This window comes from Athene noctua, chromosome 6 (assembly GCF_965140245.1).
Source record: "Athene noctua chromosome 6, bAthNoc1.hap1.1, whole genome shotgun sequence".
NCBI lineage: Eukaryota > Metazoa > Chordata > Aves > Strigiformes > Strigidae > Athene > Athene noctua.
The window spans coordinates 22,257,996-22,283,560 of NC_134042.1; the positions used below are offsets into that span (position 1 = coordinate 22,257,996).

Here is a 25,565-nt window from a genome sequence, read left to right on the forward strand (position 1 = left end):
CACTCTCAACAGTCTTTGAGCAATCACAGCTGTTGGGAGAAGTGTCCAAAGACTGAAGGAAAGCAAATGTCACTTCTACCTTTAAGAATGGCAAGAAGGAGGACTCAGGGAACTACAGACCAGTCAGACCCACCTCAAGCCCCGGGAAGGTGATAAAACAACTAATCCTGGAAATATACGACTACTTCTGGCACATACTTTAGTGTCTGCCTAATAATGCTTTCTTCACATCTCAGATCTTTGATATGGGACCTTCAGAGACAAGGAACAGAAGCATGACTGTATATAACTGTTGAGTTTTCTTATCCACACTATAATCTTTCTAGAAGAAGACTAGAAAAGGGCAAAGGGAACCTAACAATCCTAAGTAATGGACAATTTACACATGAAATGCCCAAGATGACATAACCTGGAAGAAAAATTAATTATTGTTCTGAACTGTGGTTAATTTTTTTTTTAAATGGATTACAACAAATCAAGAATAACTCATCATGGAAACATCTCCAGTGCCTGGCCAGGTAGATCTGAAGGTCAAAAAGATAAGCAGAATGTTTATAGAATATATTATTGTTCCACTGAAGATAACAAAAGAGTTCTACTGACTTAATAGGTTTACTTGGGATTTCACCCATGCACATAAATAAATGGAATTGAAATTAACATTGGGAAATGGTGATACTAATATTCCTCACTTGACATTCTGTGTTCATTTTCTGTGTGACTGACCCAAAAAGAAGTCTAGCAAGAGAGAAGAAATGACGGATGAGAAGAACCACTGGAGGCAGGGAAGAGACTTCCATATAAGGAGAGATTAAAAGATTGGAATTGTTTCATTTTCAGAGGAAATGAGTAAGAGTTTACAGGATTCAAGAAGAGGAGGAAGGCAAAAAAACAAACAAGGAAAAAAACATAACACTTGTGGTATAACCTTCTGTAGCACCAAAGTGTTAGAAGTCTTCAAGTCATAAGAAGCAGGCAAGCTCTCCAAACTTCTTTTTGGCAACAAGTTACACCTTAACTAGGTTAACAGAAACATTCTTGGGGCCCCTTTAAGAGCCAGAGTGAGACAGATTTCAGTCAGCATGACAATGTCTCCAGGCTTGAGTCACATTACCATCCGGATACAAAAAAGTAGCAGATTGCAACCTGTGGCAGTTCCTGAGTCTGTTCCTCCTTAGTTTCCGTTTCAAACTGTTATATTCCCCAAGGGAAGGAGGTTTGCTTGTTTGTGCAGACCTGCTTTAGCTACAAACCTCAAGCACTTCCTAAAAGAAGATGTGTATCTTACCACAAAGGGTTGCAGACATCATTTACTGGAAATAACCATGAGAGTCTATATTGCTATTTGATCTTTCAGAAAACCAAAGCCAGCAGTCAGCCAATGAAAATAAATTCGATGAGTTTAACAGTAATATTGAAAGATATATTTTTTACATAAGCCATATTTAATTTGAAACCTACTGGAGCAATGAGTTATTGAGACCGTGAATTCAGAGAGACTGAAAAAGTAGAGAGATTCTCCAAACAGTACCTTCTTTTTCTGACATATATTCAGGTAGTGTAGAATACACTGTTGAGAGGTTAACAACACTACTCGTCTGATGGGCAAGTTATTCCAAGTGGGTTCCTTTTTTTTTTTTTCATTACACTCCTTACATTTAGAGATTTCATTTACAGCTGTTCTCAATTCAAGACTCACTAGTATCCATTAACAAATACACCGACAAAAATTGTTTGGTCAAGCATGTACTGGTCAAAGAAACTGTCAAACAAATGTATCAAAAACCTGTACGACAAACCAAAGAAAGAGTTTTCTCCTTAGCCTGGGAAAGGCTTCTTCCCCATTACATGCTGTAGCTAGTGAAAATTAAGTGGGAGAGGAAGTTATTTGATGGAAGGGAATGGAGTCTGGTGACGAAAAGAGAAATCTTCAAGTTTTGGCAGTTTTATGATTAGACTCTGTGTTAGTAGCAGCAGCAACTGAAAGAATACGAATAACTGAGAAAAGGAGAAAGAAAATTTAACTGAAGTTCCTACATACTCAAAAAAGACAATTTAAAATTTTTAGATGCGAAAATTTTTTTTTTAATATACAACTTCAAGTGAACCTATAACAGTGGGCTCCAAAGGGGGATGCACACAGCCCTGAGTGTGCATAAGACAAACCATTAGGGTGCAAGAAAAAAAATATTAGAACTTCAGCAACACATGTAAGTTATAAATAAATATGAATAAATATAAGGAGTTCCAGACAGTAAGTCAGCTTCATTAGGGGCCCAATTTAAATGCCTCTGTGCAAACACACACAGCACGGGGAACAAACAATAGGAGCTAGAGACGTGGACACACCTGCAGGGCTACGATCTCACTGGCATCATTGAGACATGGTGGGATGGCTCCTATGACTGGTGTGTTGGAATAGAAGGATACAGGCTCTTTATGAATAACAGGCAGGGGAGATGAGGATGGGGTGTCACTCTCCACATCAGTGACCAGATGGAGTGCCTGGAGCTCTGCCTGGGGCTGGATGAGGAGATGACCAAGAGTTTATGGGTCAGGATTAAAGGGAAGACAACGACAGGAGATGCTAGGGTGGGAGGCTGCTACAGGCCACCTGACCATGAAGACCGAGCAGATAAGGCTCTCTACAGACAGATGGGAACAGCCTCATGTTCAGAAGCCTTGGTCCACATGTAGGACTTAAACTACAACACTCTCTGTTGAGGGACAACAGTGCAGCACGTATGTAATCCAGGCGGTTCCTGGAATGGATTAATGGTAACTCCCTTCTCCAAGTGATAGAGGACCCAACACGGAGAGGTGCTATGCTGGACCTTGTTCTCACTAAAAAGGAGGGACTGGTGGGGAATGTGAAACTCAAGGGCAGGCTTGGCTTCAGTGGCCATGGTATGGTGGAATTCAAAATCCTTAGGGCAGCAAGGAGGGAATACAGCAAGCTTCAGGGGAGCAGATTTTGGCCTCTTCAGGGATCTGCTTGGCAAAGTAGCATGGGATAAAGCCCTGGGGGGAAGAGGGGCCCAGGGAAACTGGTTGGTATTCAAGGTTCACCTCCTCCATGCTCAGGAGTGATGCACCCCGACAAAGAGGAAGTCAGGCAAAACACCAGGAGGCCTGCATGGATGAACAAGTTGCTCCTGGACAAGCTCAAACACAAAAAGGAAGACTACAGAGGATAGAAACAACAAAGGATAGCCTGGTAGGAATACAGAGAAATTGTCCAAGCAGCAAGGGATCACATTAGGAAAGATAAAGCCTGATGGAATTATATCTGGCCAGGAACATCAAGGGAAGCAAGAAAAGTTTTTATAGGTATGTCAGTGATAAAAGGAAGACTAGGGAACCTGTGAGCCCTCTCTAGAAGGGAATGGGAAATCTGTTTACCCAGGACATGGAGAAGGCTGAGGTACTCAATGACATTTTTGCCTCAGTCTTCATCAGCAAGTGCTCCAGTCATACTGCCCAAGTTGCAGAATGCAAAGGCAGGGACTGGGAGAATGAAGAATCACCCACTGTAGGAGAAGATCACTTTCCAGAACACCTAAGAAACGTAAAGGTACACAGAATCATCTAGGTTGGAAGAGATCTCAAAGATCATCTAGTCCAACCATTGACCTAAAACTGACAATTCCCAACTACACCATATCCTTCAGCACTATGTCAACCCAACTCTTAAACACCTCCAGGGATGGGGACTCCACCACCTCCCTGGGCAGCTCATTCCAATACCCAACAACCCAACATCAAACAAATAAATGCTTCCTAATATCCAGTCTAAGCCTTCCCTGGTGCAACTTGAAGCCATTACCTCTTCTCCTGTCACTTGTTACTTGGTTAAGGAGACATCCCCAGTTCTCTGCAACCTCCTGCAGTAGCTGTAGAGGGCGATGAGGTCTCCCCTCAGCCTCCTCTTCTCCAGACTAAACACCCCCAGTTCCCTCAGCTGCTCCTCGTACGACCTGTGCTCCAGACCCTGCACCAGCTCCGTTGCCCTTCTCTGGACACGCTCGAGTCACTCAATGTCCTTTTTGGAGTGAGGGGCCCAAAACTGAACACAGGAATCGAGGGGCGGCCTCACCAGTGCCGAGTACAGGGGTCAGATCCCTTCCCTGTCCCTGCTGGCCACGCTATTGCTGATACAAGCCAGGATGCCATTGGCCTTCTTGGCCACCTGGGCACACTGCTGTCTATCCATGAACTCAATGAAATTGATAATATCTAAAACCTTTTAAAGAAGGGTAAATGTGATGTGTATCATATTAAGAAAATTGAGTTAAAAAGGAGAAAAATTACCTCACTAAAATTTTTCTGAAGTTCAGATATTTTAACATATATCCTACCATATAACGTAAAACGAACACCAAGAATTAATTAGGTCTACTTTAAATCTGATAGGCATATTTTTAATGCATTAACTGCAGTGAATGTAACTGTGATGAACTGTAATCAATTTCAATCCTGCCTTTCTCGGAAAGGTGAATATACAGCTTATTGATACATAATAATTAAAAATCATGTAACTGCTTATTATACCTTAATCATAACAACACAGAAAATTTGCAGGCATTGAGATTACTACTGTTAAACTGATGTAACTTGAAAAATGCTTATTTTTAGTGAAACCTTGTGGTAAGAATACAAAAGTGTAGAATGACTGGATCAGGCCAAAATCTACAAAGTCCGGAATCCCGTTTTTCAAAGAGGAGTTCATAAGCAGCAGCGGCATCTGGTGCTATTTCCCCAGACCACCACCTCAGATGTCCATGTTTTGCAGCAAAAGCATTCTCAGAAGCACAGAGAACGTCACAACGACAGATGATACAAGGGAAGTAACACTACAAGTGTGTTCTGTTTTGTCTCTGTTCCTTTCCTAAGAATTCCAAGTCTTTTATTTGCTTTTCTTGACTGGTAGTGAGCACTAAGATGACACTTTCATATTATAAGTTGATAATACCAAAAATTGAGAAGTTCAACTAACTCAAGCCCCTTGCTACAGAGATAAAAATCAAGAAATTCCTCTCATGTTTTATATTGATCTATACTGAATTTCATCTGGAGTGACACTGACACTTTACCAGTGATGCTTTCCAGATCATTTATGAATGTATTTAACAGCACAGACCTAAGAACCTGTTCTAGCTATCTGCTTCCACTGTAAAAACAGCATGTATATGTACAGTTTGTTTCCCAAGTCATAAATAGTTACTAATCCATTTGAGCATCTATCTTCTTCTTCATGAAAGCATAGTTTCTTTATGAGCCTTTGGAAAAGAAAGTGTTTGTATGATTTCTGGAAATCCAAGTATGCTATTTCAACTGAACAGAAAACTTGCTGTTTTCGTTAAACAGCTCACAGATAAATTGAAAACGTACTGTCTCCCAAAACTGGACAATTAGTGCTGTACAACATAGGGTATGTGATCTATTTAGCTTGCAGTGGAACAGTGACCTGTCATAAAAAGGACCTGTCCTTACAGAAGAATTTGTGTAGCTTCTCTCAAGTAAAATTCATCTTCCCTACCACAGTATTTTTTCCAACATTTAGTTTAGTGTTTTTTATAAATAAAAAATAACATTGTTTATGATTACCAAGTACTGAAGCTTTAAAATGACATCTAAATTCCTGACATCAGTGAGAAATTAATGTTAGAGTTGAAAAAGCTTATTTAAAACTGTAAAGGTAATTTTATTATTTATTATTATATAAGAAGTAGAGTGCTTGTTTTCTTGCAATTCATGTTCACAAAAACTTACAATTATTTCAGATTTTCTGCTGCCGAAATAATTAAATACTAAAAATATAAAGACCCAAAGAAGAAAAACTAGCATGGCCTGTATTTCTGCAAGAGTGCTAGAAGTAAAGTTGACACATTAACTGCTTCTAACATCTGCCTGTTGCATATCATTTTGCTCAGTGTGTACTGTTGATGATGCAGTCAGAGAATACAAGGAAGTGATGTTGATAGGATAGCTATTTTTTTCCCCTATTTATACCTACTCCCTCCTGCAGCAGAAAGAAAAGAATGGTAAGGCAAGAAGGGAGGGGGAGTTCAGAAGATTCTGCTGATGCAGAAAAAAAATAATAATTTTGAAGCCTCTATCCAGAATTATAACAATTACAAGCTGAAGAAAAGACAATGAGGCAAAACATAAACAACGAAGAAAAGAATCTTCTAGTCCTAAGAACTTCAAACACAGTCATCTGTCTGAAATTCATGATCCAAGAATGATGTAGGCTAATGAAGAGTGAGGGATACAAAACTACTCTGCTTTAACCTAATCAGTAGTGAGCCTTACTTCTACAGAAACAAGAAAGATGACAGTTAGAGACAATTAGAAGGAGACTGAGGAAGAATTATTTTAACAGATACCATCTTGGACAGGATTAAGATAGAAAGACACAAGAAAAAGATGCCATTAATGTAGCCATGAAGACACCGAGTGAACGATGCTTTTCAATCACAACAAAGCAAAGTTGCCAACTATGGCCAACTATATAAGTAATACAGAATTATGTTCAAAGATATAACATCATAATGTTTATCTCAAGGAGCTGGCAGTTTGGACTAACATTACAATCCAGCTGATATATGGCATTTGCTATAATTGTATAGTTATCCACAGCTTTTATCCAGTGCAATATATTTCATCATATACAAGACAGTATAAACTGTACTGAATACAAATTCAACGTCCGCATCTAATGATCAGATGGTGTACCATCTATGTGATATTAAAACAGAAACAGCTTCTTAACAAAAGCAGTGGATCCATTCCCACCCTCATCAGCTCAGTAAGGGAACGTAAAATAGCTGATATTTGACTTTCTTGCTTCAGGAAACCTGTCAAGTTGAGCACAGCTGCTCACAGCAAGCAGATGAAGTACATTCCACCAATTCACACAAGATGTTAACATTTCATCATCTGCCTTCCAGTGGCTGGCAAAGATCTCTTACATCCCAATGTAATTTTGCCCCAGTAAAAACAGATATTTATTTTTTTTATAGGCAAACTCATATTAAAACCATAAATATACTTTTTTCCCCCTCTATATAACATGAAAAGACAGGGCAAGTTTACACAGCAGTTTTTAATAAATTCTCAGGAACCAGGTATAGCATAGGACATAAACTTTGCTGACAAGAACAAAAGTCTGAAGGCATCTAAAGTAATTGTTTCCTTGAAGGCCCTGAAAAGCAGAACTCAAAAAGAATCAAGAGTATAGAAGTACAGAGCCACAGTAGCTCTCATTTGTCATCTTGCTGAACAATCTGTGTTCCACTTAAGGGAAAATAGGCAAATACAGTTTTATCTGAGAAAGGTCACAAAAACACAGCTGAAGTAGTGGCGGTTGCATATACAGACAGCTTGAAATAATATCACAACTTTTATTTTAGAAGGAGGTTAACTCATTTACAATCCAATTCTCATGTAATAACTTAATGTAAAAATTTCTTAAACAGTTAACTTCTCCAGAAAGAAGGGGTATGAAGGGCTGTACCTCTCAATCTTTAATATGTCTTTATTGGTATTAACAAATGGCAGTTGAAATAAGTAATTTTCAAATACTAGTCAAAAAAAATACTAAACAGCTTCAAAAATCAAGAGTTAAGCTTAAAGAAGCCAAGTTTATCAGAACAAACATATTCAATTCTGTTCAAATCTACTGTGAATTTTTCATTATGTTATGCTGGTGATTTGCACTTGCATCCTTTATTTCATGAGTGGAACATGAGTTATCTTTTCACAGATCCTGCTGAAGCTTGTAGCAAATACTACTTAAATCACATCAAGACTGAAGAACACTTTTCAACTTAAGCTCACCTTACATAAATTTACTTCCTTTTCTTGAGCAAACAGTAAGACTGCATTTTAGAGAGAGACACCTATAAATGTGCAACCTTTGGTTTCTCTTCCTTTCAGTGTTTTATGAAAGACTGGCTGCTCTTTTATAGTCATCTTTGATAATAACCAACTGCAACTTCTGTGCCTTGCTTCCTGGGTTGGGCTGTCTACTACTTTTTCAGAGTAATCTAATTAAAAGGAACCCTTCCTACAAATACAAATTGATAAAATCACCTCTCCAAAGATTCGGACACTTTTCCAGTCTGAAATACAATTTAATTAAGTAAATGCCAGATTCGATGAACACATTAGTAAAGAATTCCACAGCACTAGTAGAGGACTTTCCTCTTTTGTGCATCGGGAGACCAGATGAACTTTTCTAATATTTCGAAGATGAAATAGAAAATGCACAGCTAAGAAAACAGTAACACAGCAAGCAAGACATTACTGACAGAATGGTATTAGTGATACCTTTCAATGAATGCCCAAGAGTGCACCCTAATAAGCCAACTGGATTCAACATACAAATTTGTGGGTTTAATACATTTCTCAAGTGTCCCCATATCTCCTATACAAACACTATCAGAATCTCATGTAGTCAACTGAAACAAAGTGTTCAAACAGGCAAAATTTCTGAAATACATAAAATAAAAGGAAGATGACAATTTAAGAGGTAAAAATAAAACTGTATTTATGAGGGCTACTAATGTTCATAACGAAAGTTCCTTTTTCCTCTTTTAATGTGCAGCTGACTGAATCTGTAACTCAACATGCCCTTTTGCTTCCACTCTCATAATAACGCCTGAACCTTCACTTCTGAAATGCCAGAATCTATATTGACACTAATGACAATTCATTTGGCTGACTGCAATAGCCTGTGCTTATCTCCTCTGGACCCGTCAGCAGACAGATGCATAACATTTGTTCAGCGAGTTATGCGATTCTTACACTTCAGTTAAAATTGGTGCATAATACATCAATGCAAAATACAAGCAATGTTCATTATGAATTTAAAAGCACAGCAGGTGCTGCATTATGAGCTGATTAAATTTCCTGTGTTTTACCAGAAACCTCTAGCTCTACCACAAACTGTTTCACTTGTACAACATTCGCAGGTACCATTTTCTTCCCTACAATGGATTAAAGTGCTACAGCTACAATGAGCAACTTCCCTACCCATAAATTTTTCTAGATAAATTTTCATTTCTAAAGAACCTGCAATATGAACTCTAAACTAGAAGATAATTGTATTTATTATTCCTTAAACTGCCAAGAACATAATTACGATAAGAAAAAAAAATTAGAAAATGCATATGAACGGATTGTATAACGCCATAGTACTAGGACTGACAGTTCAGCTTTCTTTACCCTGACCAGTATCGACATGTGCAATAAAAAATGAATGCAGTAGATCAGTATAGCTTCTGACATCAGATATCAGTGCCTCAGGGGATGTCTACCCATAGCACACAGGAGTTTTCAGCAGCAAAGCTGTAGCAATAACACTATTGCCTCTTTCAGACATGCCATTCAAAAATAATGGCAATAATATATCTTGAATTTACAGAACTTTAGGATGCATTTTCTGTTTAGATGTTTGTTATGTAGGCTAGAACTAAAACAACTAGTTCAATGTAAGCATCTGAACATATATTGCATTTCTTTCATCCTTCCCACTGCTCTGTTCAATATCATCCACTGTAGTGCTCCTTGACAATCTCTCCTGTTTTCAGAGGGTTTTTTCGTCCCTTCAAAATAAATTTTCAAGGCATATCGAAACATTAACTATCACAAAAAAAACCCTCATATGACCCTGTATTTAGGTAGACTTTTTTTTTTTTAATTGAAAAGGAAAGATAATCCATCTTCAGCAAATTTGTGATGCAATATTGCCAAAATCTATAATAATTTGAAACTGCCTGAATATTTTTTAATAAAAAACTGCCTGCATTTGTTTGAATACTTCTCTGAACATTACAGCCTATTTATACAGTTCTTTCTCTTTGTCAGTGTTGCAGAACTGGGAATACTTATTGTGGAAATGAATTACTGCATTTAGTTAAGGTTCATCTGTGGGAGGACACTGATGCTGTGTTTATGGAGAAAACGTAGTTAATTTCTTACATAACTTGAGACATCTGACCGAAGGTTTTCATTTGCAATAGTGTAATCATCAGCCAGCACATGACGTGTTACAAGTTTCATTTGCTGTCCTTTGCATTTAGGTAGCAATAAAATCTTCTGAGCATAGTGTTGTCTAGTGAAAAATACTGAACTATACAGCAGACGAGTCTAACTAAATCCAGAAATTTCTGCAATGTTAAAGATCATGAGTAATTTGGGGAAAAAAAATCCCCATTCTTTAATATTAGAATAGGTACTGCATGGCTGATTTTTATGCTTGTTGTAGCATTTAGGAGCTGATATTACAGCATGTCAATATAGAAAATATGTCTTAGCAATCAGTCTTCACAGAAAACTCCTGCAGCAGGACAGGAAGAAGAATGAAAATAGACACAAGCTGATGAAAGCTGGGATTCCAGCTTCAGGAAATCACACTGAGGAATGTGATATGACAATGCAGCTGAAAAGGTGCAAACAACTGACTCACCCCTTTTCTTGGGTTTCAACTGTTAAACTTCTTGACATATCCCCAACTGATGACTAAGTGGCTTCCACTCCACCTCTTCTGGCAAACCTCATGTTGCTGTCAAGGTTTCATAATGAGATCTCTTTACATAGCTAGATGGGTAATATTTTTTTTTTGTTTGGATTTCTTTAAAAGCTGATTTCAGTATTTTATTAAGAAACAGCGGTTGGGCTAAGAAGCAGCTTGCATCAATTAACCACATCACTTTAAAACCTTCATATGTTCAACTGTACTAACAGAAAGGCATTTATATGTGGTAATTTACAAAGACAAGTTGCATGAAGAGGTATGAGGGATGAAATTATATTTCTTGCTGAACTCGTATCATTGTAATTGGGGAGGGAAAAAAAAGGCCCCAACTCCAGAACTACATGAACTAGATACTTAACCAGTGGCTCTCCATGAAGACCCATGTAATTTCTGGATTATCAAAATAGTACCAGAAGAAAACACTCGTCTTTTTTGGAGAAAAAGAGGGAAGGAGATTTCTAAATAAAGTTTATTAGCCTATAAGAGGAGCTGTGACATCTTACATTTTCTTTCCCAGTACCTTAGTTAAGTAATAAGCAATAGAACTGTTTCCTTCAGAGCTCAAATTTGGATAAACTTTTAATGTATTCATTGCTTGAAATAACAAAATCACAAAATTCCTACATTATGTAAGAACCTTACATTCTTACATGCCAGTGTATATGAAAATAAACACCCATTTGCATTTACAGAATAGTGTTCAAACATGCATTATGCATTTCTTGAGGATCTAAAGGTCAGAAAGTAAGAGAAAACAAAATTTTCTGATTGCACATACTATTTCAACAAGTACTGATACTGGATATAAAAAATTAAGATGCATATATTTTAATTAAAAACATTTTGTCATAGATTGATAGATCTGCTATTAAACACTTATTTAATCTGATACTAAAATTTTAAAATAGGTTGGGACAAGAAAATGAAATAATTTAAATAGTTTCCTGACTGCTTTAGTCCATTCTATCTGAATGCTGTTTCTAATATTTATAAACTGTTACCTGCTGTAAAATCCTTGGCATCTGTTTAGGACATGTGCAAGAAATGTCATTTTTATGTGAAGTTCTAATAGCTTGTAGAAGATGTTATACGTGATATTTTGAAACTCCTAAAGGATCACTGGCATATGTGGTAGGCATATAGTTAAAAGAATCTAAAAAGTGGTACAAATAACTTCAAAAAACCCCACAGACATTCTTGTCAAAGAAGTGTGTTTATTTGTTGCAGAAAGACTGGAACATTAATGCACTAGTAGCCAGAAGAGCTAGAGGTATATTTTGGTCATCGGTGGTGATATGATGACTTGATAAAGATTAACTGAAATCATCCTTACAAAAACAATTTATGGAATAAAAATGTGGAAAGGCCGTTGTTAAAGAATATGAAAACTCTTTCTTAGTTTTGTTTCTTAAAACATAACAGCTGTGAAAAACGTAACTAATAACATACATAAATCAGCTTTCTTACTCATGTGGGCATGCTCACCAAAGCAGAATAGTTCAAGAGCAGAACACTGACTCACAAAAGAACTCGGGCAATAGGGGAGAATAAAGAAAGTGAAGAACAATATAAAAGGAAAACTAATATTTACATGTGTTACCACACAGACCTACTTAAAGCACCTGAGGTGCATGCTTGTAACTTCTTTTCAGTCCCATTTCACCATATTGTGCTACGATAATTTCCACAAGATTAACAGAGAATACCATTTGTTTAAATATGACGGAACAGTAAGCTTCACCTTCTTAACTAAAGCAGCAAAAGGAAGAGGAGGGAAAATGTGGTCCCATTACTGAATGGGACAGACAACCTGGTGACAAAGGCTAGGGAAAAGGCCAAGGTACTCGGTGCCTTCTTGGCCTCTGTCTTTACTGGCAAGACCAGCCTTCAGGAATCCCATACCCCTGAGACCAAAGGAAAAGTCTCGAGCAAAGATAACTTACCCTCAGCAGAGGACAATCAGATTAAGGCACATTTAAGCAAACTGGACATACATAAATCCACTGGGCCTGACAGGTCACACCTGTAAATGCTGACGAATGTCACTGCACAGCCACTCTGGAGTACTCTGCACAGTCCAGTTCTGTACTGTGTCCAGCTTTGGTCTCCCTAGTCCAGAAGAGAAATGGACTTAATCTAAATATTAATCTAATCTAAATCATAATCTAAAAGTAAACAGTTTTACACCTTTTGCAAAGGGTCAGCGTATATTTCTGGTATGCACGATCAAACATACTGGATGAATACTGTGTGAACTTGCTGATTTGATGGCAGTATCATTACTTAGGGCATAATTTTTCAGGTACTCTGTACTGTTCTAAATCTATTGCCTCTGAAGCTAGTTTAAAAATAAGTGATTTTGAATAGAATACTTTGTCAGCTTTGCTAATATAAAATACTATAAATACAGATTTATTTCCATAAGAACTAGAGAATAATTTTTCATGGCTAAGAAAGGAAAGGCCCAAGGTAGACTTTTAAATCTTTTCGCAGAGAAGAGAAAAATGATTACTTCAACTGTTCAATAAAAACATGAAAACAAAATCATAGTCGTTGGGCCATATGGAATAAAGAAACCAGTATACCTTACCAGAAGAGTTAATATTCTTCAAGCCCGGCTTGTAAGTAAAAAAAGCCACTTTATTTTTGTGAGGGCACGAGTGATGGCTGTAGTGAAAATTACATAAATTAAGCACTCTCAAAATAACATCTGAAACAACTTTTAGCACTGGACTGGCGGTTGGTCAAAGAGAGAGTAATACTTCTCCCTTATATTTTACAGAAGTAGCTTTAGATATAGAGGGGTGAGGGGGAGAAGATGGGACAGGGCAGGAATCAGGACACAAAATTCAGAAACTAAACAAAACAAAGAGGCAGGAAGAAATTAATTCTATTAGTAACTACTGCTAATAGATAAATGATAAATAATACGAAGAATGATATAACTGAAGTAAGAATTATTCTCAGGGATTAGAATTATTAATCACTTTCAGTGAAAAAAGTTAATGAAACGAAGCATTAAATACTCAGAAACACTATGACTATGCAGGTTTGATCACACCCTATTGCCTGTAAAACTACAAAATGGTATGTAAAAAATTTAACATTATAATTAGTTCTAAATATATCATCATCTTACATATGTGTTTTGCATTTTAAATTTATTCAAGATAAAATTATTTTCTTCATCTGTGAACTTCCTCCATTACAATGACCCTCTATAAAATTTGGATACTCTAAATTATCTTTTTTTTTTTTTCTAATCCATCGTGGCAGATGGCTATAGTTCCACAACTTTTGATACAATTGATCCAGTCAGGGAATTGCAAAAGGGAAATAGTCCATCACAAAACCAACATGAATCAGTAACAACGTAATAAACAAGATAAATTTCTTTCATGAATTCGTCATAAATAAAATAATATAGTCAACAACTATATAACAGAATTAATAGGAAGTGTGTAACAGTGCACTTTGGAGATTTACCTTTAGCTAAAATTTGGTTACTAGAACACAGTACAACAGTAATTTGTGATACTAGAAATTAGAAGCCTTCAGCCAGCAATGTATACTCTAAACTGGAGGGTGAGAGGAAAAAATATATGGATCCCACACTTTCACACAATGCTGGTTTAATTAATAATCTTTCTCTAAATATTGCAGAGTTGCTTACACTTGATCATTTTTGTGGAGAGACTCTTCACCTAAAAAGTAAAACCATAGATCCTCTAATGCTCTTAAACAGTACAGTCCTCCTTTATCACTTGCAAGTACTACATAAAGTGCTGCTCTTGATTTAAACAGCTACTTGCCTCATTTTGGCAAAATAGAAGATATATGGTCTCCATTTCAAAAGCATATAAACACATCGAATAAAGCACTAAATTCTTTACTGATTTTTTTTCACTGCATCCGATTTACTGATCTGGAGTGATTATCTTCTGTGGGAAATATGAAATACTGATTACTGGTATCTTTTCTAAAGGGAAAGATTTGTTTCCTGATATGGAAAAGATGAACAATGACTTACAGGGATGAGTTGCATTATTCCTTATTGTACTTCTTCCTATTCTAATCAAAGAGTACGGAATAGGGTCCTAAAAAAGAAACCTATATTTAAAAGCTCAGTTGGCTTAAATAATGTGATGTAATTCTCAGCTCCACTTTACAGCATCCATTAGGAGTTTGGCTTTCTCTTCACTAAACCTACACTCTTCTGTAGATTCAATTTCTGCTTTTATGAAACATGTGTCTTCCTATTCTTAAGTGCTTTTCCAGATGCTTTAACTGCATCTTCCAACTGCAAAAATAAAGCCCTTCAGACATCTTCTAAATTTTATTTATCAAATACCACCTTTACATCTTTACGGTTCCATCATTCACTGTATTGCATACCCTTGTAAACTTTGCACTAGTCACATACCTCATCCCTTCTTACAGTTAAGTTTTTGACAAGTCCTACTGACAGCTAAGGTCATCCCCAGACTTCCTCTACATTCCAGTAACAATTTGTGCTTATTTTCTGCTTCAATTAGAATAACACACTCTTTATGGTCAGTCTCCTGGCCAAACATGTTCCTTAAATCCATTTGTCATTTCATTGCCTCCAAAATTTGGCCTTTCATTTCATGATTCACTCATACTACATACCTTCTTACATCCCTTCACCTGACAGTCACCATCAAAACATAACTTTCATTCTCTGGCTTTGCACAGATTTGTATTATCAACTTGTCTCCTCTGACTTTTGTATTTCCTAGGCCCTAAAAGTTTTTTTCTTTTGTACCACCTTTTCACCTTCCATACCATCATTTATACCTGTCATACAATCAACAGCCCTGTACAAGAAGCATCCAGCACTCCTCCTGGACAGGTATTCATAAATAATATACATTTGTATAATTTTCTTTGCTTCCCCACCTAGAATTTAGATTTTCCTTTCCCTTTCCTTTCCTAATTTTAAAAATAAATCACGTCAGGAGTCAGAGCAGTCCTGTCAGGCATTGTTACGTAGGGCTTTGAAAAAGACGTTACTCTCTTTCCAGTGGACATTTTCACGGCACTTCACATAAGGTAAAAAGCTAAAAATCTTTACTTTCAGAAGGAGCCAGGTCACTGTTAGCAAGAATGGCCTTGACGATTTCTCCACCAGTAATTATGAACTGACTGCATCAACTAATAGAAAATGTGCACTCTATCCAATTGAATATGAAACTGTTAATACTTCATGCCAAATACATGAAGAACAATTCTAATTTTCAAGCTACTCTGCTAATTAAGTGTTAAAATATCTATTGTATTTTGGTTTGTATTGTATTTTGTTACTTGTTACATTTTGTTCTTACTGTGCTTCTTTGAAAAAGGGTTGTGGTGCCACACAGAATTATTTTTTTCCTCTAAAAATGTAGAATATATGTATTTAAAATTGCTTTTTAAAAAATAACCAGTTGCTTAACTAGTAATATGGAGAAAATAAAGTTGTTAAAAAAGTATATAGAGCAATAGGAAAAAAGAAAAATAGGCATAATATGCCGATATATGTCTGAGACAGATTTTGACCCAATGTAGGTGAAAGTCCGTATGAACAAAAGTTCTTTTTTCTTGATTCTTAACTGGGACAAAAATACTGTGGATATTTTCAATTGCAAAAGTACAACAGTAATTTTCATTAAAAGTACAACTGAATTTTCAATTCAGGTTCTTAGTTACCTGACAAGACAACTTCAACTAGGTCTCCTTCTTGGATATCTGCAGCTGATTTCACCAACTGGAGAATGTTTTCAGAGGTAGGGTCATGACGGAAGAGCAGAATTTTGTCATACATTCCGTAGAAACCACATTCAGGAAACTGCAAATACAAACCCATGAAAATTTACTACACTGTAAAATACAAATAATATATAATTAAATTTTGAGGGCAGACTAGACCATTCCTCAGACTAGTACCAAACAGGATATATATTTTTTCATATGTGACAATATTTATCATTATATTCTGAAAATGGCTTTTCCCCCAAGCAAGTAAACTCATTTGCCTTCCTCTTCCTCTGCGAGCAATGTGGTATCCACTAGGAAATGAGACAGGAATAAGTGCATCCCTTAGCCACTGCTGATAACTTTTTCAAAGACAAGTTCCTGAGCAAGGTGATGTAATTAGACCCTCCTGGACCAGGTGTTTGGACTAGATCTACAGAGCTTCCTTCCAGTCTGTATTATTCCACGATTCTATGATCTCTCCACAGATTGTTGCCAAAAAGATGCCTTGAGGCAAACAAAATATTTTTCAGGTCTGCTTAAGATGCAATGCCTAAATGATAGCTCATTAGGAAATACCTATTTCTTGAGACTAAAGTTACTAGACATATACTACTTTAAGCTACTAGACACATAAAACAGTGTTTCCAAACTTAATTATTTATTCTGATGCAAAGAAGCTGGAGCTTTGAAAAGAGATTAAAACCTGTTTAAACTAAAATAATTTCAAAAAACTCAAAAGTTACAACCTAAACTTGAGATTATTATTGAAGTAGAATTTTTTTTTCCCATTTTTTTTTTTTTCCAGCACAAAAATGTGAGGTTGTTTCATGCTCCCATTTTAAAGAAGTGTTTGTTTTGAAAGCACAGCCAAGAAATCCTTCTGCAATACAAAAGATTCAATTTAATTTTATAGTACTGAACTACTCCATGTGATATTTGGCAATTTTATCAACATGTAGTGAAAGAAACACAATGGTAAGCACAGATCGAGAAAAACTGGCCAGTTTTGAGGTTATAGTTACTGCGAAAACAATGCAGAAAAGAAGAACCCAACAAAAAGTACTTTAAAATAACAGATTCATTAGTGATTACTGGAAGCTTCAGAACGTATCCAAGTATCCCAAGAAAGTTATGCTTTAAAGCATGCACTGAAAAGAGAGAGACAAAACAGTCAGATTCCGGGTTTGAATACATGCATCTAAATCTCTGAAGTTTTGTCAGTCTTATTACAAATTATACCGTAAATACCAACCCACTGCTAACTCTTGGTTGACAGATTACCTGCCTGAAAAAAAAGATGCTGTATATACTTATTTATAGAGGTTTTATACTGAACATAAACAATTTCCAACTCTGAAACATAAAACATTCTCACAGAATATCTGCAAAATTCTGCTACGGTGCATGTGTTTAAAGATGCAGAATTTTTGTTCATGTGCACTGTGCACCATGTTAAAAATCCTAGACAGATCCCTTATGTATGTGATACGAGATTCTATTTCAAGGCCATTTCCTTGAGCACTAATGCTTATTATGAACACATAGAGTTGGTAATCTATTGCCAAACTTTGAGAAATTCAGCAGCAACATCAACACATGTACTTCTAAACAGGCATTACAATTCCATACACAAAAGAGATATATACTTGTAAAACTTTCCTAGTAATTAGTTAACCGTTCATATTCACAACCTCAGTTGAATAGATAGTCACAGTAACAGCAAAGTATACTTTACCATGTTCACAGAGTTGAAAATGGCTTACTATATGACAAGTTCAATTCACGTTTCCAAAATATTTCTCATTGATGACTACCATCTCTATGCTGGCCAAAAATTTGCTCTCTAAAAGTTTGATCAGTTGCCTTCTAAAAATGTTATGCATGGTTTTATTCTTGTTAAAAGGAGCAAAAATGGTATTTTATATTTTCATATTCCTCTGCAAAATAATGAACACTGAATACCCTAGTTCTGTAAAAGATATGCATTACCATATTCAAAATTTACAGAAGCAACACCAAGTGGAATAAAATTAGTCAAGATGGATACTGAATTTTTATTTAAAATAGAGTTTTCATATAGGCCACACTTTTAATGGAGCTGTAAGCCAGCCAAAAGTCACATTTTGTCATGAATTAACCAGTGAAGCAATTAAATGCTGCCATATTTGCATGATTGCACTGTGCAGGCACCTTCTACTTGCTGTCCTTAGAAAAGTGCCTTTTCCTGGGAAGCCAGGAACCATTCTTGACTGTACACAGGCATTATTACTGGTGCCTACATATCAAAACCATTCATTTTGTATTCAATTACCAAAAGACATGGAATACTAAGGAACTACATTAAGTGATTTTGAAGTTTACCAATAAGGCAAAACTAGAGTTAGACAAAACCAATTTTCATTATGCACGAATGTGAACCTTGCCTTTGTGTCTTCCTGATACTCTATAGATATATGTCAATGCTCAAGTAATATCCTCTATCATCTTAACTAAAGGGGCAAGAGAGACTTAAACTTTCAGTATAATTGAAATCAACTCCTAAATATAGTAAAACCAGTAATTTTCACCTAAGTGAGTAATATCTGAGAAAGAGTGAAAAAATCCTAAAATAAAGTTCTCTTATATGGAATATTCTTAATCTTGCATAAAACAACATAACCTAGATGACATTTTCTCCCACCGTCCCAAATGTGAAGATGATGTATTTCAAGAATAATGTACTTAAGATGCTGTAAATATTAAGGATTAAAACTGTAAAAAAAGCCAAATAATGCTGAAGGGCCTTAATTCTCAAGGTATCATTGTTTCCAAATTTTATGAAGATATTGAATTATTCAACCTACTGCCAAAAGCATTTTTCTAGTTCAAGAACAAACTAAATTCATGTCTTAGATGTGAAATTGTTACCCTAGTTTTTTAAGACATTTGCTTTGCATCAAGCATAAGTGGGAGTGAATCAGAGCTTTTGAGAGGAGATGTAGCGTGAACTGCAATTACCCTCTTCATCCATACAGGTGCTAGCATAGCCTAGGTAATAGAAAAGCAGGTGACGTAGGCACTAAGAGACACCCAAGTGTTTTACAGAGCCATTCAGCATCTGACCTAGAAGCACTGAGCTGAACCCAAAAGGCTGCTGGAGCCACCTGATGCCTGTGTCATGGCACTCCATGGCTGGACAAGCTCTTCCTCCCTCACTTCAGCACTTGAGCTGGCAGCAGGCAGATTCACTCTTCTAAACATTTTAAGTTTAGAACATGCATGAGAAAGTAATCCTGGTGAGATTATAACTTTAATTTAACAGATTCCTACCTTGCTACAGTATTTAAGCCTGATGACATGTCGTAAAAATGAGAATTTTCTTTTATAGAGGCAGTGAAAAAATTAAAAATATCTTTCAAAATGGGCAGTGCTGATCCTTTTCAAACACTGAAAGAATTTGCTCATCTCACTGGATATCAGAGATAGTACAGACATTTCCCTCTAAACTCATTATGGACTTGTTTATTCTCTCTTTATATTCCCATTCCATTTGCTCCTTTCAAATTAGCTCTATTTTTTCTACTTAAAAAAGTATTTGCTATATTACACATATTCAGTATCTATATATAAGTATGTGTATTTTGAGGTATCATTTATTACATTCTGTAGAGAAAAATAAATTCAATCACAACATTTTTTGGTAAATTATACACAAGAATTATCTTCTGGGTTCAAGTTAGTTTCCCCAGATAAACTACTCTCATGCCAAGAAAGCCATTTTGATGGTACAATTCTCCAAATAAAACAATGTGGAAGGACCAACTGTCGCAACAGTGACAAAAATATTCCCTCAGCTAAGCTTATTCCTGCCAACAATAATGTTGATACGCAAAAACAAAAGTAAACAAAAAGTACCCATATTGCTTGGTACTAAACCACTATAAATATCATTTATTTCTGCAAAATACCGGGCAAAATAGGAAATTCATATATGTCAAGCTACCTAAAAGCTAACTAAAACTAGGTTAACTAAAAACAATGGTATTGGATCTAAATTCCCAGTGCTAATAAAATCTCTTGTTTTGGTACAATAGCTGCTTAAAGTGGAATTACCAGGAGTAAAATTGTCATTGTAATTGCAATAATGAGGAAATTCGATATTTCTTTAAGAATCAGGAGAGTGGAAAATTGTTCGGGTTCATAAACAGGACTTATTTCTGGATGCAAAAGAGCCATCAGTAGTCATTAAGACATCATGTCCATATACACCTTGTTTGCCCTCTCGAAGTGTGAAATAAAATTAATCTTAAACTGCTTTCAGTGTGGTTTAATTTAAGGTGTATTAGTTTACAATCAGAATGGAATAAATGACCTTTTACAGCATAATAATTTGTTAAACTGCCACAGTTTCAAATCTGCCCCTCTCCTTTTTTTTTTTTTTTTTTTTTTAAAAAAAAAAAAAAAAAAAAAAAGATCAACTCACTAACATGACTTATATCACTTACAAACAATTCTGGGTTCCAGGTTTGCAATTTAGCAAAATTTCTGTATTAATGTAAGTTTATCCCCAGTCTTGATGTTGTTATTTATTAGATACTTTCCAGTGTAAAGAGAAGACATATTGGACAGCATGCTTCTAAAAGACTTAAAACTACAAAATGCATTTGGTCTAAGGATGAAAGGTCCAGCACACCTGAAGGTAAATTGAAAACTGGGCTTGCCATAGACACTGAAGTTCTGGAAAAATCTTAAAGAGTATTTCCTAATAAAACCTCTTAGGAAAAAAAATCAAAATACAAATAAGAAGGAATGCAATTACTATTGAAGAGAATATCCAATGTGCAGTGTGAATCCCTTTAAGAGCCTTATCTCTATTTTCCAAATCTGTACTTTCAACTTTGCTACTTAAGGTCAATTTATGAGAGATGTGTAAGACCATAAGAAAGATACAGCATATTAGATATACCCTCCATAAAAGGAAGGTTCTTTAGCCTAGACACATGCAGTCGTTGTCTGAGATCCAGGCATACATGACTACAGTCTTCAAAGACTGGTGCTGACAGGAAGGGTATAATCTGTTTCTCCTCTGCACGGAACATTAAGGATTAGAAAATCTAAAACACAGGAAGAGATACAATACAGGAAATTTGACTGGAGACAAGGAAAGATTTGCAAGGGTAAGAATTTTAAAAATTTCTTATTGTTTGCCTAAGAAAGGGAATCTCTATTACTGGAGGGGTTTTTAACAGAACAAACTAAACAAATGTCAGGAATCTGATGGCTGATCTTTCTACGTTGGGATAGAAGGATAAAGTAGCTAATCTCATATAACCTAACAATCATTATATTGAAATATTTACTATCTAGTACAAATCGGGGCAGTTTTTATCAAAAGTATGGCTAAATGTGTATTTTTTTTTAATATTATTTACTTATTTATTAAGTAGAAGTTTCTCTGTCCACAAGCAATGTTAAATCTTGCTAGTGCCTATCCACAGTGTATTAAGCCAAAACAATGCTAACCTTGGCATGATTGTTCTCAATGAAAACTGTCTTTATCATACAGAGGAAAGTCTGTATTATACATCCACAGGTTTTGTTCATTAATTTACTAAATTAAAAGTAATTGATGCAAGAAAACTTTTTAAAAATTAAAATAGAAACTACGCTAAGAAGATGTGTTAGCTTTGCTATAAGAGCAGTTAATGTTGTACAGCCTTGCAATGTAGATACCATTCGTTATGTTCATATCAGTGCAACAGACTTATAGTGAAAGCACTGTATTGTTCCCTCATTCTACGTTACTGGTAAGCAGCCTGTAACGTACCAGAGGGATACTACACTACACTCTCAGAACACTGTTGCAAAGGTAATATCACATGTAACTAACTACTACTCTCAAAGCAAAGTATTATCTAATCTAGAACACACTCCTCTGTAAAAAAGGAAATGCACTACTGTTTTTCATCATACTGACAATGACATTAAAAAAAAATTAATCACTCCCATGAAGAAACAAAATTCTGGTAGTGAATAACCTGACTGTTTACCAAGCTTAAAATTTCATGGAAGATCTGGATTCTGTGTCCTGTAAAGCTGCACTGTATTGACTTACAATGTGATTACTACTGATCAGTGTGACTGTTTATGAAGCACATACATCTAAGCTTGCAGGATAAAAGGTTTCAGTTATTAGTGTAAAATAGCATTCATGCAGACAAATAATTATGTCGCAGTAGAGTTAAACTAATTTCAGACAGCTTGAAGAGGAAAACTTGTAATTTAGAGATCATTTAAAAACAAGCTTTCAGAGAGGGACTGTTTGAAGTTTCAGCAAGGTGATGTTTCCGGATCAAACTGCAAGTTATTTTTTTTACTCTTCCACTTTAAAATGGAAAATGAAATATTCTATTAGCAAGATAGTGTTCATTACTGTTGCTTGTAGTGATTACAAGTGTATTACAATTCTGAATACAATCCATTTCTTTTTGGGTGACAGTGATTAAAATATTAGTTTATTAGCTTTTAAGCTATTAATATTTACTCAGTGGAGATGCAGTGATCTTTCACAGACTGTGAACACTACTTCAAAATTACTTTAATCAATTACATCTCCACAAGAAATAAAATATATATACGTACCTCTCAAGAGGTGGACTACCCTAAGATTTACTTCTAAAAATTTCAACAACAAAGACCTAAATGTCAGGTTTTCAGCATTTCAATTCTTGGCTTTTCAACGATGTTTGTCTTGTATTATGCCCATAATTTCTCCTTACAGGTAATGTTATGTTACCCCAGTTAAAGTGTGTTATTTGGGAAAAGCATAACAGACTTTTATTCCAAACATTAAGCCTTAAAAAAATGCTGTCTAAACATTTATATAAAACACATTTCATATGATATTGTAGCAGCTTTTACAGTAAAAACCAGAAACACTACTAGCATCTGAAGTCGCCCATAAGCAGACTGAAGTTGTGTGCTTTTTTCATTTCCTGAAAATGTCATGTAGCCATTATCTGCCTGTAAGACTTAAAAAAAAATCATAATTAAAAAAAGTTATCACTTTTTTAGATGAAAAAAACCTGCTGATCACGATCTGAAATAATAATTTGGTATTGCCCAGCTTGCAGGTACTATGGCAGCAGATTATCCATAAAACACAGGGCAAAAGGAGGCTCGACACTAACCTTTCCTCAGCAGATACCAAAGTGGAAGCAATCACTGAACTGTTTTTGTTGTTGGCAACTGTAAACAATTCCAAGAAAATCCACCAAAATATTTCACCAATAACTGTATAGAAGCCAAATGATTATGCAAATTCTGGGTTTTCATTTTAAAAGACTTCAAGTGATACTGCAAAAAAATTGCAGACTCATATTAAATTTCAACTAGAACCTCTAAGTATTCAGTAATTCATTTAATCCATTATCCGTTGTATTCGTCAATAATTTCAATGGCATATGTCCATCCACATGCAGACAAGCTGAAATATGTATGTCCATAGTTGTGCTTATTAAAGACTACTCTCAATACAAGGATCAAAGACAAGCTGCTGGGAAAAAAATGGTGATATTTAAAATCTAGCCAATTACTGTGACAACTTACGGTTTTATTATTAAAGAAACAGAACTTTAAAAGACCTGATATACCAAAACGTTAACATATTTCCAATATTAATTAGGACGCTTTCAATAATTATTAATAATTAATCATATACATAGTTATCTGAATAGAGAACATATTCAGCCTCCCTCTTTGCTGTAATAAAGCACAATTTCTAATACAAATTAACTAAAAGGAAAGGTGAGGCTGTCTAAGGTGAGACAACTCTCTCACTAGTTTGGTTTAATAATTATGTATTTGGAAGTTCAGCACAGTAGATACCTCAAATGAAAAACTGATGAGAAATAAATTTCTTCCACATAAAGAACTTGATCTGGAAGAGCTGGAAAACACATACTCTAAACAATGATGTTGGTTTCCATGTAATTACTAATGTAATCCAATGGTCAAAAAAGTGTGTTGCTGTGATCACTTTGGAAAAATACTTCTTTCAACATACTAAAATTGTCATGTTTTTGTAACAGAACAGGTAGATAGATTCTCAGTGCTAAAGGTGCAAAAGAAAAAAAGTCCTGTTCTTGTGTCTGTCTTTGTATGTTACTACAGTTTTGCACATTTCCTGTAAGGGATAGTTTCTGTTGCTTTATTCTAGGAAGTAATGAGAGTTGTCTTTTTCATCTCAGTCCTTGCTGATCTTTTTCTTAACATTACATTGAACTATGTCTCTTTTAGTGATAACTATTTTTTCCTTCTAGAAAGCAGCTACTTGTTCCTTCAAAATTTGTTAGGTTCTTGCAAGCCTTCCTCTTAGAGTAAGTCCTTAGTGACTACCATAACAGCAAGAAGAACCCTAGTAAAACCTGGAAGTCTTCCACAGCACAAAGATAACGATCCAGCACACAAAAGGACTGTGGGCTAAACAATATCTTCACAGCATGTGGAGAAGCTGAGTCACACTGACTGTTTGTTGACCTAACCAAACTTGCTAAAACAAAAGTTATGTTGACCTAACCTAAACAGGGTTGCTGACCTAACCCTAACTTGTGTAAAAATAAATAAATAGTCTTACATTGATACAGCTGTTTTAAAATTTATAAATGTATACGATTTTTTAAATGACTGCATTCATCAAACTGAAACATTCTTCTTTTACATTCTTAAAATAACAATGCATTTTATTTTTAGAAGTCAGGATTTCCTTTCTCTACAGAGGTTACAACACAGCGAATTCATGATACTGAAAACCAGAGAATTTTTGGCCAAGAGGACTGCTTAAATTCTCACTTAATTGTGGCAGTCACTATTAAGTCACTTACAACACTCAAGAGATTTTTAAAAGGTTCTATTTACCAAGCACAAAGCTATCATGAAAATATTAGTCTTTGCTTTAAGCATAAATAAAATATCACAAGACATCATAGTCTTGCTGTAAAAAACATGTTAGTATTTGAAGACTTTCTTCGCATACACTGTTAGTTACTACAAACTAACACAAACTCTGAAGTTCAGACAGAAGTTCATACTATGGCTATACAAAATATATGTAGTAACATCTGGGTAAGAACAGGAGCTGGTGCCTGCTCCATCAGCAGGGGAATCTCCACCTCATTACAGGATGCCTCATACTGTGCTTAAGACATCTAAGAAATGGTGTGACCCTGTAGACCTTTTCAGCAATTTCATCTGCACTTGCCAGGCAGCCAAGTAACAAAGGCAGGCA

General features: G+C 35.6%; 1 protein-coding gene across 2 annotated transcripts in view; it reads right to left on the minus strand.

The window, feature by feature from the left end:
- Window positions 1–25,565, minus strand: part of PRKD1 (protein kinase D1) — a 152,437-nt gene that overhangs the window by 60,534 nt on the left and 66,338 nt on the right. For both annotated transcript variants that reach the window (XM_074909178.1, XM_074909177.1), the window contains exon 2: window positions 16,253–16,391. In XM_074909178.1, coding sequence (XP_074765279.1) covers window positions 16,253–16,391 — 139 coding nt within the window. The remainder of the gene's footprint in view (window positions 1–16,252; window positions 16,392–25,565) is intronic.